General features: G+C 31.6%; 1 protein-coding gene across 1 annotated transcript; it reads left to right on the top strand.

Moving 5' to 3' along the window:
• The first annotated feature begins 10,359 nt into the window (after nt 1–10,359).
• On the top strand, nt 10,360–11,076 carry LOC138129365 (uncharacterized). Its single transcript, XM_069045653.1, has 2 exons — nt 10,360–10,516; nt 10,572–11,076. The coding sequence occupies exon 2, from the start codon at nt 10,572–10,574 to the stop codon at nt 11,040–11,042; it is 471 nt and encodes a 156-aa protein (XP_068901754.1). The 5' UTR covers nt 10,360–10,516; the 3' UTR covers nt 11,043–11,076.
• Nucleotides 11,077–15,826: the final 4,750 nt, after the last annotated feature.

Below are 15,826 nucleotides of genomic sequence, written 5' to 3'. Positions count from 1 at the left end.
ATGAAAGATTTTACCAAAATAAAGATTTTTAATTGCAGAAACGATTTTTTTTATTTCCACTGCTTTGATTTTGGTTGTTGGATAATAAAATACCTAGATTTTATTAAAGACTGAAAAAAAAAAGATGGTTAAAATATGTTATCTGTGAAAATTATTATCTATACCTATACCTATATAAAACTGAATGTCTGTTTGTTTGTATATTTTGTATGCAAATCTACAGTTTTACTCCGATCTTGATGAAATTTTGTACACTTGATCTTCAAAACAAGAACAAAATTACTGTCTACTTTAATTTTACAAAAACCAACCCCTACTACAATTTTCAACCCTGTTAAGAAAAAAAGACAGTTTTTTCGAGTTGGAAATACCCTCACCTTCGCCGCTTCACCCCTATTTCATCCTCTGAGTATATCGTCACCTTCGCCGCTTGACACCCACAAAAAGCAACCCCTATGATCATTTTTAAGCCTGTTAAGCACAAAAAAAGTTTTTTCGAGTTGGAAATCGCGTTTGCATGATATGTTCAAGTGTCATAGTTACATTTGGTTGTTTATAAAAGTAGCAATTTCGCAAAATGTGTTTGAATGATTGTGTTTTACCGGAAGATGTGTTAAATGAAGCAGAACAAGCTTCAAATAGCTTAATACCGGAAAAATCAAAAGGCAGGTATCTGAAATCAAACAAGACAATCAAACAATAGGAGGATCTAAATAAGGTTACAACTGAAAATAAAAGTGTTATGTTGGCGTATTTTGATGAATTGGTAAGTGATCATAGTGTTAGTTTCTTATCGTATTGATCTTTTTGTTTATATAGTCAAAGAAAAAAGTAGTCTACCTGTCTACAGTAAAGTTTTAATTATTCTTCACAAAAAGACAAACTTCATATTGAAATTACTGCGTTTATAGCAATACATGAAAGTAGAAACATAATTTTAAAACATTCTGAAATTTGCGGGTAAAGCCGCGGGTAAAAGCTAGTATGAAATAAAACTTAAGCGGTAAGATATTTATGAAAACATTAATTTTGTGACTAAAAATATCTTTTTGGGTAACGATCAATATAATATTAATTTAACGAGACTCTGTTAAAATATGTTTGATCGTACCTTGTAGCTTCCAGTGATTAAAATAATCGAATAATTAAAAAAAATTAGCGTATTTGTCAATAATAGTATCCCACCTCCACTCGGCGGCACGGCAATTTTGCCGGAGTACATACACTATTACGGATATTACTATCAAGTAATAGTGCAGTGCTTATCAACATAATTACCGGCGTCTCGCCTCCGCATTTTGACTTTGTTGTGTATTATGTTCTGTGTCAATGTTAAGGAACTTCCTCACGATGTGACATGACATGAGTATAATAATATACCTTTTTGAATTTCAACTACCAATGTGTTATCTAAATCCAGAATTTTTAAATTTTTAAAAAGAGATTGCGGTACTATTCCCGTTGCTGAAATTACAAGTGGTAAAATCGAATTTTTTTCTAAACACCAAAGATTTCTCATAGCAACGGACAGCTCTAAATATTTATTAATTTTTGTGTTATATGTCTGTGTTATATTATGTGAATTTGGAACAGCTATATCTAAAAGATATGCTTGCTTTTGTTGTTTATTTAAAATTATAATGTCTGGTCTGTTATGCTTAATATGAATGTCAGTTAAAATTGTTCTATCAAAATATAACTTGTAACTGTCATTTTCCAAACAACTTTCTGGTGTATAACTATAATGTGGTTGTGTATTCTTTAATAAATTGAATTTAACAGCTAAATTCATGTGTATAATTTTAGCGAATATATCGTGTCGTTTTTTATATTCCCTTTGAGCCAAAACGGTGCAAGAAGAAATAATGTGTTCAATTGTTTCCCCTTCAGTTCCGCAAATCCTACATTTATCAATTATCGATTGTAAACCGCATATGTGTTTTTTATAATTTCTTGTATTTATAACACGATCTTGTATTGCAAATATAAAACCCTCCGTCTCAGGGTGAATATTTGATTTCTTAAGCCATGCATGAGAGGCCTGAATATTAACTTCTGGTTGTTCCAGTTCTTTAAAGTATCTCCCATGTAAAGATTTCTGTTTTATATTTGCTATTGTGTCAGGTATATTTGGCTTAACAATGTCTGAAATTATATTATCACTTAAATTTAAAGGTGTGTAGCCTTTATCGGCTGAAACCAAAGCATTGAAAATGGTGTTATCACGAGCTCTATTGAGGAAATAATTTTTTAGTGAAGCAGTTTGATTTTTTAGCAGTATTTCTAGATTTGCAAAACCCCTACCACCGTTTTCGCGTGGTAAATTAAATCTTTCAATAGCAGATTTAGGATGGTGTTTACTAAATTTGGTAAAAAGAAATTAGTTTTGGACCATTTTATAACACCGAAAGAATAGGTCAGTAATGGAACAGCATATGTATTAACTGCTTTAATTAAATTATTACCGTTTAATTTTGATTTTAAAATAGATTTAATTCTTAAATAAAATTGCTTTTCTAAATTTTCTTTTATAATTGAGTGTTGAATATAATTTGATTGATTAATACCTAAATATTTATAAAATTCTCCTTTATTTAAATTTTTAATGATTTCTCCTTCTTGAGTTATACAGGGTGTCCCAGAACTCGCGGATCAAATTGAAACTGTATATTCCTTGATGGTAATGAAGGTAAAAAACGTTTAGAAAAATATTCAGGGTGCAACAGCTTTTTAGTTATGAATTAATCAAATTGACCAATAGAGCTCGATCTAATTTTCCCTTTATGAGAAAATTGAGTACCTTTTCCTCAATTGCCAAGCAACGTATAATTCGATGAATAATAAAATTATTTTCAATATTTGTCTGTATATTCTAAATGTTCGTAATGACCGCGACATATTGATTGCATTTATAGTATATTATTATACAAGTTTTATAAGACGGTATATTGTCGCACATGCCGGTTTGAAGCCCGACGAGCGCAGCAAAGTGTCAAGTGCGACAAAATGTCTTATAAAACAAGTGTAACACAGTATTTTTTCCAGTTTGTTCTGTTAGTTTTATGAAAATTTCTGTTTGAACGAAATTTCATTTCACATGAGGGATTTTTGTCGATGATGTTTGGATTGGTACTTCTGTTCTGATTGTTATTGTTATGATGTCACTTTTGAACCTATAAAACGTTGGATATTCAAGGTCCGCCAGCAGAAATTGCGCGATACTGCCAATATGACAAATTTTTTTTTTCCAAAAACGGTATCTTAATAGCCACTGTTTTGGTGTTTTAATAGAGTAATTAAGACGCAAAGTAGAAAAAATATTGACTGTCATCTGTTATAGTTCTCCCAGAGCTGCAGCGATTTTATGGCAGGGTACCATTGTATAAACGTTAACAACACCAACAATAGGTTTAAACCGCAAGTACAACCCCTAATCGTAAATTTGTCCAAGTACTACCCTGTAAACTGACAGGTATAGAACGAAAATGATGATCGACAGGGGTCTGTTTATGTCGCGTATCGGCATCTCAACAGGCGTAATAATTACTATTGCCCTGCCATAAAACCGCTGCAGCTCTGGGAGAACTATATGCGCATTTATGAATATTTTTTCGTTACAAAGATTTAAAAAAATGCTTCTTTAAACAATCTTGGCAATACAGTTTTCAAAGCGACAAACTTGTAGCATTTTGGGGTGTCAAAATTAGTAATAAATTCCCAATGTTTCTTGTTTTTGCATAGTAATAATAGAGCATCAGTGAAGTGATAAAACATATTTCAATATCTTTCAATATGTTATAATTATGTGCTTGTTAATAAAATGATGTTGTTAGATTTATTTACGTAACACTCTTCTTCTTGTCAATGCGCCAGTGATAAGTCATGCAGGCTGGTAAAAGGGGGAAACATTATGAGTCATCCTATGCTTTTACCTGAAAGAAAACTTTATTTAGATAAACAAGAATTTGAAAAAAACAAAATATTTTTCAGCTCTTAGATGTACCTACATACGTACAAAAGTAGAATTGAAAGTAAATGACAACAAAATAATAATAATAATAATAATAATAATAATTTACGACCATTGTCAAAAATTAAATATACTTAATGAAGAACAAAAAGGTTGTGTTAAGGAGTGTTTTGGTTGCAAAGAACAACTTATAATAGATACGGTAATAATGGAACAAGCTAGAAAAAATAATAGAAATATTTATACCGCATTCATAGACTACAAAAAAGCCTATGATTCAGTACCACATTCATGGTTAATTAAAATTCTTAAAATTTATAAAATTAATTTGGATTTGATTAACTTTTTATCACATGTAATGACATTTTGGAGAACTACTTTAAATTTATCAATAAACAATACTAAATTAAAATCCGAGCCTATTCAAATTAAACGGGGAATTTATCAAGGAGATTCTTTAAGTCCTTTATGGTTTTGTCTAGCCATCAATCCTTTGACAAATCTATTAAATAGCACTGGATACGGTTTTAATATTAGACTTAATAATACCACACTATCCAAATTAAATCACCTTCTTTATATGGATGACATAAAACTTTATGCATCTAAAAAGAATCACATTTTATCTTTATTAACAATAACTGAAAATTTCTCAAATGATATTAGCATGAGTTTTGGTATTGATAAGTGTAAAACGCAATCAATATGTCGCGGTCATTACGAAAATTTAGAATATATAACTAAAGAAGGAGAAATCATTAAAAATTTCAATAAAGGAGAATTTTATAAATATTTAGGTATTAATCAATCAAATCATATTCAACATTCAATTATAAAAGAAAATTTAGAAAAACAATTTTATTTAAGAATTAAATCTATTTTAAAATCAAAATTAAACGGTAATAATTTAATTAAAGCAGTTAATACATATGCTGTTCCATTGTTGACCTATTCTTTTGGTGTTATAAAATGGTCCAAAACTAATTTACAGAATATAAATATTCAAACTAGAGTTCTCTTTACAAAATTTTGTAAACATCACCCCAAATCTGCTATTGAAAGATTTAATTTACCACGCGAAAATGGTGGTAGGGGTTTTTCAAATCTAGAAATTCTACAACACAATCAAATTGCTTCACTAAAAAATTATTTTCTCAATAGAGCTCGTGATAACACTTTTTTTAATGCTTTGGTTTCAGCGGATAAAGGTTACACACCTTTAAATTTAAGTGATAATGTAATTTCAGATATTGTTGAGCCAAATATACCTGACACTATATCAAATATAAAACAAAAGTCTTTACATGGGAGATATTTTAAAGAGCTAGAACAGCCAGAAATTAATATTCAAGCTTCTCATGCATGGCTTAAAAAATCAAATATTCATCCTGAGACTGAGGGTTTTATATTTGCAATACAAGATCGTGTTATAAATACAAGAAATTATAAAAAACACATATGCGGTTTACAATCGATCATCGATAAATGTAGGATTTGCGGAACTGAAGGGGAAACCATTGAACACATCATTTCTTCTTGCACCGTTTTGGCTCAAAGCGAATATAAAAAACGTCATGATATATTCGCAAAAATTATACACATGAATTTAGCAGTTAAATTCAATTTATTAAAGGATACACAACCACATTACATTTATAAACCAGAAAGCTGTTTAGAAAATGACAATTACAAATTATATTTTGATCGCACAGTTTTAACTGACATTCACATTCAGCATAACAGACCAGACATTATAATTTTAAATAAACAACAAAAGCAAGCATATCTTTTAGATATGGCTGTTCCAAATTCACACAATATAACACAAACACACCTATAATACAAAAATTAATAAATATTTAGAACTCTCCGTTGCTATGAGAAATCTTTGGTGTTTAGAAAAAGTTTCGATTTTACCATTTATTTATAATTTCAGCAACAGGAATAGTACCGCAATCTCTTTTTAAAAATTTAAAAATTTTGGACTTAGAGAACACATTGGTGGTTGAAATTCAAAAAGGTATATTATTATACTCATGTCACATCGTGAGGAAATTCCTTAACATTGACACAGAACATAAAACACAAAAAAGTCAAAATGTGGAGGCGAGACGCCGGTAATTATGTTGATAAACACTGCACTTATTACTTGATAGTAATATCCGTAATAGTGTATGTACTCCGGCAAAATTGCCGTGCCGCCGGGTGGAGGTGGGATAGTAAAAAAAAAAAAAAATAACAAAGTAATAAATACAAACAATTGTAGATTAAGTTACTTTTTCTCTCTCCCGAAAGTAAAATCACACTCTTCGATATAGATTTAGTAAGAAAGACTTTATAGCGCACTCGTGCGAACATAACTGTTTATATCGCTGTAGATGTGAAAAAATCACAATCTGATACACTTTAACAGATCTAAGAATCTAACGTATTTTTTTAAAAGTTGAAAAATAGTGCGTCAAGATTTAAGAGGATTTTAGTAGATATACAGTGGGTTTTTTTCAACACCACAGAAAATTGCATGGTAAAAATTATATCCCCTGTTAACTTTTGTTCTGATGAAAATATTAAAACCATTTTTGGAATAAAGTTGGAAACATTTTTAAACTATCGGATAGATTACAATTAAATATCCTAAAACTGTCGAAAAAGTTGTGAAAAAAATATTTTTGTTAAAGTGTTTTCCTGCAACTATAATTTTTAGCAGGCTGAAATATTACCTGACTTGTCACTTTCATTTAAAAAATAAATAGCGAGACCTCCTCTAGGCTATGATTAAATTAGCTTTTGGAAGGTAGACATGTAATAGTTATTTACATTAGGTACATATGCGGTAGGCTACATTTTGCAGCGCAAGGTTTTTAGATTGAAACACGACAGCGCAGCGGGAGTGTTTTAACAAAATCCGAGCGATGTAAAATTCCTACCGCATTAGTAATGTATTAATCTTTTTGACCGACGACCCATTAAGTAGGTACTTGTTTTCTCAAATTTGAAATTAATGAAACGGCAGAAAGTTATCTATTATACCGATAACTGCTTGTCATTGTTCAAACATAATGCATTACATAGCCTTATTAATGATTTATTTATTACTAAAATAAATATTAGCACCAAATTTGCAGTGGATCATTTTTACCATGCAATTTCCTATACGGCAACAGTTAAAAACACGCACTGTATATTTAAATATGTAAAAGAAATAAGTATATTTTTAACATACCTATATTAATAACATAATTACATAAACATTTTTGTTTTATAATACAAAAATCTCCGATAATATTGCGGAATCTGGAAAAGTGCCCCGAATGCTTGCAGCGTTTCCACGTTGAATGGCAAGGGAAATCCTCTCGAAAAGGAATTTCTTTGATTTTGAATCGCCTGATTCCGCGATATATTTTTGTTAAATTTTGTGTTACCTAAACATTTTTTAAAACGTTTTTGCCATGTTGGCTAGAAAAGCAAATAGTTGTTTTTGATTTTGAGATTATCAGACACGAGGCAGTTGTTATTCCTACTAGTGTTTGGCACCACCTGCAAGTTGCAACTTTCACCTGTTTTTCTTGTTTTCTTTACTTTATTACGTTGCTAAATAATCTAGGAAGAGTTTAATCCGAGGAACGATTTTCTGCGAATCTTAATTCTTTACGGAAGAATGTAATTAGAAAGGTAGCCAGGTAGTCCGGAGCTACTTTAAGGAAAACACAAACAAGGATCACTTGACCACTAATTGGTTTAGGTTAATTATCCTCTCTTGGAAGTGACAATTTTGGGAAAAGTTACTTGACTCATGATTAGAAATTAACAACCAAAAATTATTTTTCTGAATTTTTTTAAACGTGAACAAAGGTCAACAAATTTACACACAAACTCGTTAAATAAACTACTAGGTATACAAATTTTATTTTCAATTCACTTTTGGAATTTTGAAAGAAATTAAAATATGTATTTACCTATTACCAAAATGGTGGCACTTCCGCAAATACCGAAAATCGACGCCATCTTTATTTTTTTTAATGGAAAGGCCTCATTTGACTTCACATTTCGATTCTACGTTAAATTTTGAGTATAGAACGTCTTTTTTCCAGACTTATCTGTTATCGTTTTTGACCTAGATGTCATCATTTTTGCAAAAAAGCGAGGTTGCAGGGTTTCATTAAAAAATTTATAACTCTTGAACCATTGGAAATAAATAATTCATTTTTTTTAGTTGGAGGTCTAAAGACCTGGCCGATCTTTTCCGCCATTAGTGATTATTTTTTATGTTTCATACGCCTACAGAAATTTTTCAAAATTGCTAATCAAAAAATGTCAAAAACTTAATTTTTTTAAATGGCAACCAGATATAAATGTAAAATTTAATTCTAAGCCTACTTTTATTAACATTGTGTATGCCTATTCCCAGCCGTTTTGGTGTAATTTCCATTTTTTGAGTAAAATATTCTTTTTTTTATCAAACAATTGTTTTATTTGAATATTTATTCAAAAATCACATGCAATAAACAGTTGATAACAACGAAATAATAAAAAATAAGCAAATTAACAAAAAAATATTTTCAATGAAATCATTTAGGTACCTAGGGTAGGTACCTACATTAAAATATGTTTTTGTTAATTTGCTTATTTTTTATTGTTTTGTTGTTATCTAATATTTATTGCAATGCTATTTTTGAATAAAAATTCAAATAAAACAATTGCTTATAAAAAAGAATATTTTATTAAAAAAATTGAAATTACGTCTAAACGGCTGCAAATAGGCATACATATTGTTAATAAAAGTAGGCTTAGAATTAAATTTTACATTTACATCTAGTATCAGAAACGGTAGTTGCCATTTAAAAAAATGAAGTTTTTACATTTTTTGATTATTAATTTAAAAAAATTGCAGTAGGGGTATGAAAAATAAAAAAGATGTCGTTGATAGCGCAAAAAAGCGGCCAAATCTTTGGCAAGTCAGTAAAGTAAAAATAAATTATTTATTTCTGATGGTTTAGGAATTATAAATTTTTTAATGAAGCCCTGCAACCTCACTTTTTTGCAAAAAAGATGACATAGGTCAAAAACGATGACAGATAAGTATTGACAAAAAGACGTACTAAACTCAAAAGTTAACGTAGAATCGAAACGTGGAATCAAAATGGGGCCTTTCTATTTAAAAAAACAAAGATGGCATCGATTTCCGGTATTTCCGGAAGTGCCGCCATTTTGAAAATATTTCATTTGAACTTGGAGTAGTCGATTATAGTCAACTACCAATTTTCATATTAATATGATTTTGGGAAATCAAAAAGTTTCTAATGAACGGGCTACGTGAATCAGCCTGTATATTAATTAGTTCCCATAGATTTTTTTTATTTGAGCGTTTGCAACGTTACCTCAAGAGAAACGAAATTGAAACTCTAGACACCAAAAAGATTTTTCAAAATAAAAATAAATGACAATTTTTTGAAAAATAGGTTTACATACTTTGGAGTAAAAAAAATCTAAAATTTTTGTAATTTTTCTTAAAAAACTGTCTTTTTTTCTTAACAGGGTTGAAAATGGTAGTAGGGGTTGGTTTTTGTAAAATTAAAGTAGACAGTAATTTTCTTCTTGTTTTGAAGATCAAGTGTACAAAATTTCATTAAGATCGGAGTAAAACTGTAGATTTGCATACAAAATATACAAACAAACAGACATTCAGTTTTATATACAGGGTGTCTGAAAATTGCTAGTAGGTACAAAAAAAAAACTGTGGCATCTAGAAGCCCTAAGAAATCCAAAAAACCAATTTTTACTTTTTTTAAACAAAAGGGATAAAGTAACCCTATCTCAGCATATTTTACGGCTCAGGCGGGGCAGTATTTTTTAAACCTTGGTAACCAAGCGTGATAATGAAGGACTACACAACAATATGAAAAATAAATATTTTTTTGCAAGATTTTGGCAACTAACAATGGTACTAACAATTTTAACCCAAATTTTAGTAATTTTTATCTCGAAAACTAGAGGACTTATTAAAATTTTTTTTTGCCGATAACTTTAACTCACCATCACCAATTACCAGTATTTTTTTGTACTAGCAATTTTCAAACACCCTGTATAGGTATAGATTTATAGCTAGGTACAGTAAGATTTGAAAAATCCAAATGTTGGCGCCATCATAATTTTTGAACATGTACATTTTTTTTGTTTCAAATGTCACAAAACTCTTAGTTATAAAGAAATTTGTCACCATTATAATTCTTTAAATTCACCTGTTCTAATTAAAACTCGAAATGCATAAATTTTGTATAATTGACAATTCAATGCATTAATTTACATTTAAATATTATGTAAATTTACTAAAAGTACATATTTTATTTAAAAAATATTATGAACAACAAAACTGCACCTTGAAGTTTACATACTTATTAGGAAAAACAATTATTTCTTTCAGGTAAGAACCCACCCCGAGTGGGGGGAGGACCCAACCCTCAATAAATACTCAAGTCAATTGGACCCAGCTATGCACTTGCACTGTGAATCTCGTAGCTGCAACATCTTCACTTTGTCACAAACAACGTGAGTATTTCACAACTTTACAAAAATACATTTTCTAAATCCTCTTCGTTTCCAGATGGACTTCCGCTGCCCAATTTGGTCTAACGTCCCAGGAGTGGTGGCGCGCCTGCGGCAGACTTGTCCCCCGGACTACAAAATCATCAGCGTCATCGGAATAAAGGGTCGTCACATCCTCCCTTGCACTTGGACGGTAAACTACCGCGTCACCAAACCCCAAAATTGGACGGTTGACAACTTCTGGAGGGACGTCGTGGCGAACAACCCCGGAAACGTGCATACCACCCAGGTGAACATTCTCGAGCATGGGGCTTCCGTCGTGTGCCAACACATGATGAGGGTGGCTTGTGCGAGCGGCCCCAGGTGCGTGATGGAGGCTGCAGTGGAGGGTATGCTGGAGGGCTACGCACCAGAGCTGGAACATATCGATGGGGTTGCTGTCCGGCTGCTGTGGCCGGCTTCGATCGAGGATGTGGACGACGAGGACGAAGGATATGGAAGTTCGTGGGGCGAAGACGAGAATGTGTAATACGAGGATATTTATTTTTTTGTACATATTTGTAAATAAATTGATTTTTAATTAAGAAACGCATTGTCATTTTGTCACTGAGAGTTCGAAGAAAAATGAGCAGCAACAATAATTCTTGTTGTTTAATAAGAAAGAAGTGATTAGGGTCTCAGCAGCGATTCACTCCATTTGACCTTGACCCCGCTTTATTAATCTCACCTTTCACCCAGAAAACAAATTATTTAACGAAAAACTTTCTCCTGTAGGGCGTCGCCTCTGCTCTTCGAGAGACAAAGGAATGCTTCTATTTCCTCTATTTCTACGTCCAAATCTGTCGATACTTGACCGAAAAAAACAAATTTGGGCCACCCTTTTTGCAAATTTTTGGCAGCGGCGAAACAAACTTGCAAAAGATTTCGAACAAGTTGGGAAAAAAATGCTAGTTTTGGACAAGAAACGCGACTCTGTCCAGAGTGCCTTGGAAAGATGGAGGCGGAGTCGCGTCACAATTGGCCGCGTTGCGACCAATGAGCGGTGGGATCGCGAGATATTACCAACCCAAGCGACGCGGCGGCTTAGCTCAACACCCTCGTCAATAATTGAGAAGATATTGTTATTAACAAAGTACAAAGAGAAGAAAATTAATTTGTGCAAATCGGGAACAACAATTGGACAAATTTGATTAATAGGAATGACAGTTGGAATGTTTGGAATTTGTGTTCCTAATCAGGTATTGATAATTACCTAGTGGGCCATAATGGTGACGATATTTTTTGTGACGTGTGATCAAAATAGGCACTGATGTCACTTATTTAGGGAACAAGAGACAATCGCGGGCCGTCAGAGGTGTAAGGATGAAAACGAAAGTATTGATTTCAAGGCGTGTCCACAGGAAAAATGTCACAGAAACTCGTCCTGGTAAAAGTGGGCCATCTAGGAACAAAAATGTCAAGGAGCTTGTCAAATTTTTGACACGACACCAGCGCCACCTCTAGTCGGTCTAGTGCAACGCAGCCGCAATCTGCACATTCTGCGCCGAGCCCGAATCGTTGGTGTCTCCAGTTGTAACTAGATGGCGCTGGGGACAAAATTTTCATTGAAGATGGAGTCATGAGGGCCGATATCATTGCAAACAAAAGCTGGCGAGTCATTTCCATAGTTGCGCAACATTAGTTACTGCGATAATACGATAATAGACCATTGCTTGGGAGCCAATAAGGATGTGTTGATTCCGTCGGGATAATTATATGGGCCGCCACAACAAACAACATGCTATTTTTTCTATTTTGGCTTCATTAATTTAATTTAAAAAAATATATAAAATAATTATCTAGTGACTTTTATTTTAATGGAATTGGGTTGGTATTGATCAAGCAATGTCATTTCATTGAAAATTATATTTCAAATTGTCTCCCAAATGTTATAATAATATGTAGTTTATTTTGATCAAACAACATGGATTCAGGTTCAAATGACATTACATTTAACACTGACATTTACTATCAATACCAACCCCATATTCAATAATCACTAGAAATGATAGTATAAAATTGATCTTTTATCTATTGTGAAACTGTTTTCAGTGTCACGAAATGCTCATTGAGACACAAAAATAGAAAACAGTATATTATTCACGTCCACTCATGCCATAAAGAGCCCAATTTACACACGAACGAGTTGAATAGGTAGATATGTTTTTTTGTTCGACTAACCCCTTAAAGGCTCCAAATCGTTTAAAATAGTTAAAATCTTTAAAATTAGCTTGACGTTTCGTTTTGACAAGTTGTGACATTTATCAAAATCCGTTCACGCAGGAGAAAATTCTCAAATTGTAACATTGTCGAACAAAAAAAAAATTATTGATATCGTAACAAAATTGGAAAACGCGGCAACGTAAAATATTGAATTTTTTTTATAAACAATTGTCAAAACGTTATGTTGGTGATTTTCATCATAATACGATTGGTCACACTGAGTGTCAACATCATTAATGTCATCGAACCTGCGCCCTGACGCACGGGAGTTTATTTCAAATTTGAAAAAGATTTCTCTTGATTCTCCATTAGGTAAATTTGTTTTGAAAATGAATTCACGGAAGAAAAGAAGGTACCGGAAGTGAAGTGAACATAACCTCAACTATGATTTGGAATAAAATTGTACAGCTGGTCCATATGTTTTTTTAAATTTAATTTTGACACTGACAAATATGACAAATACAAATATCTATTCCCTTTTTTCTTTGGGGCAGTTCTGGGACATCTGTATAACGTTTACATTTTTTTTTATTCAATATTCAAAATTAAGATTAATCATATTATTTTTGGCAACTACTTATTAATTCGTGTTTTCATTGCAGGTGTTCGGCATTAACGAGGCGGCGCCTACTTGGATTTAATGGGGTGAAGGGTTTGTTTTTGTGAGAAAAAGTTTGCAATTTTATGACCTGTTCCAAGTAATTTCGTTATACCTAGTAGAAAAACAATAACAAGATAAGTAACTAATGGACGAGTCTATTGTATGTTCAGAGGGGGATCTAGACAAACAAAGAAATTTCTCATTTACCAATTTGCGGATTTGTCAATAGACAATAGAGAAGCATTAACTGCGCATAACAAAGAAAAGAAATTTTTAATGAAGAGACACAGAAGACCTGGACAAGTTGACAGGTAGGATGTTTACCTTTTGCAAAAATGCAAGATTTTATGCTTTTCGAGAATTAGGACTTTGTTTTTTTTCTTTTTCGGCTTGAATATATTTATACAGGGTGCCCCAAATTCACGGAACAGCTTAGCAGTACGTTGTTAAGTAGTCATTAAAAATCAGGTAAAAATGTTTAAAAAAATCTATTGTCTTTTATGTGGGAGATATGGACCTTTTGGTTACACTAAATGTGGCAGCATTTTAAAATGTTCTATTTATAACGGGCCTTCAAATAAATTTATATTTAGAGCAACCTATGGAAATTCAATTGTTTGCAACATTTTTCCAGCGTAGAAAATGACACAAGAAACGTCTGACATTTTAACGAAATAAAATTAGGTTAGAAAATATTTTTAATTTTTGTAGTGCATTCTCCCTATTCCCCCTCCACGGAATATGACAATATGAAATTGGGAAAAAGCTTACTATGTAACCTGTGTAGCTCCGGAGAATAATTGGTTACCTACAAAAATTACTTTACACTGTTAACAGAATTAGAATGTCGCCTACGCCTACTCTAAATATATATTTATTTGAAGGCCCGATATAATATCAAAATATTTCTTTCTTTTATCCATGGAAATTAGAAAGAACAATAAAGGCCATGTTGCCATTTAGAATTTGAGACATAAAATCACTTCCTGGAAATGTTGTAAATAATGAAGTAAATAAATATGTAATTGCAAACCTGATCACAATCATTCAGAATTATAATACCACTAGCTTAGTACAAAACAAATACATAAGTAGTCAAAATCTTTTTTAATATTTAAAATAAATGAGATAAAAGCTGCACCTTTCGAGCCTCCATATCTTCAAATGTAAAAGATATAAAATGTTAGGTATTGATTATTTTTGTCATAAGTTGACCCCATTGAGCTGTTCCGAGATTTTTAAGGACACCCAGTATAATAGCCAGTATAATTTAAAAAAGAAACATTAATTATGTAGTCCTAAATTTTTAGGTTATTTTTGACAGATTTCAAGTTACGTATTTCAGAAATGATCAAATTCAACTTTTAGTGTTGAAATATTATTTCCGCCCTTGTTAGGAAATATTCCACTTTTCTTAGATAACTCAAATTATACTTAGTATTCAAATACCCATATTTGTTTTCCAAACTCTAGTATAAAAAAACTTGAATCAACTTTTTGACTATACAAGTATTAGGTATGCAATAAAAAAAAATACAAAGAGAAGATTACGTTGAAATATTAAATAATTTTAAGTATATGTAATCCTAAAATGCACTTTTAACGTTTCCAATGTCATCCACATGAAATTTTGTTGATATTCAAAATCTTGAAATTGTTCTATTTTTGTTTGAATTTCCAAAAACCTTTCTAATGAGATTGAAATCTTCATTCACTTTCATTTTGTGTTTTCTCTTTCTACTTCGTCTTGTTACTTGTCTAACAACACCTGCAAGCCCTTTTGTTCATCTTTACGATGAAGCTGTTTATTTCTAATTGTCGCCCTTTCACATCCAACAAAAATTTGAATAGTTCCCTTAATCTGAAACATCAAATTCATTAACTCAACCTAAGTAAAATTCCAAAAAATGTGGAACACCTGTTTAATTGCACCGTTTGTCTCAAGGACTTTTATTACCCTTGTACCTGGTTCAATTTCTCGGAGCCTTTAAAATTTTGACGAAGCTGGGTCAATTTCATTTGAATGTTTAAATCAACATTTTAAGGATTATTATCCCGACAAAACAATATTTTGAGAAACATTAAAATTTATTCCTAAGGAAATGTCCACCCCTAATAAATGAGTCGTAAGGGTGTTTTGTTGCAATAAATGGGAAAAATAAAAATTCTTAATTTAGCCGAATTAGGTATTTGGACCATTACCATAATATCTAAAAACTAGACTGTATACTATTTACTCGTATATACTGTATACTCGTTTCACTCGCGTTTTAAACTGACCCACTCATGCCAAAAAAAGCCCAATTTTCACACGAACTCATTAATAAACTACTATTATTGCACAATAGATTTTCTCCAAAAAAGTATGTAAGATCTATTCACTTTGATTGTGACCACAACGAAAAAAAATAGTCAAAACTTGACCATGGTAGTAAAGCAATGATTTTAAT

The sequence above is a fragment of the Tenebrio molitor genome, chromosome 4 (genome assembly GCF_963966145.1).
Source record: "Tenebrio molitor chromosome 4, icTenMoli1.1, whole genome shotgun sequence".
Classification (NCBI taxonomy): domain Eukaryota; kingdom Metazoa; phylum Arthropoda; class Insecta; order Coleoptera; family Tenebrionidae; genus Tenebrio; species Tenebrio molitor.
The sequence above is the reverse complement of the archived record's forward strand: the minus strand, read 5'-3'. Positions and strand labels throughout refer to the sequence as shown.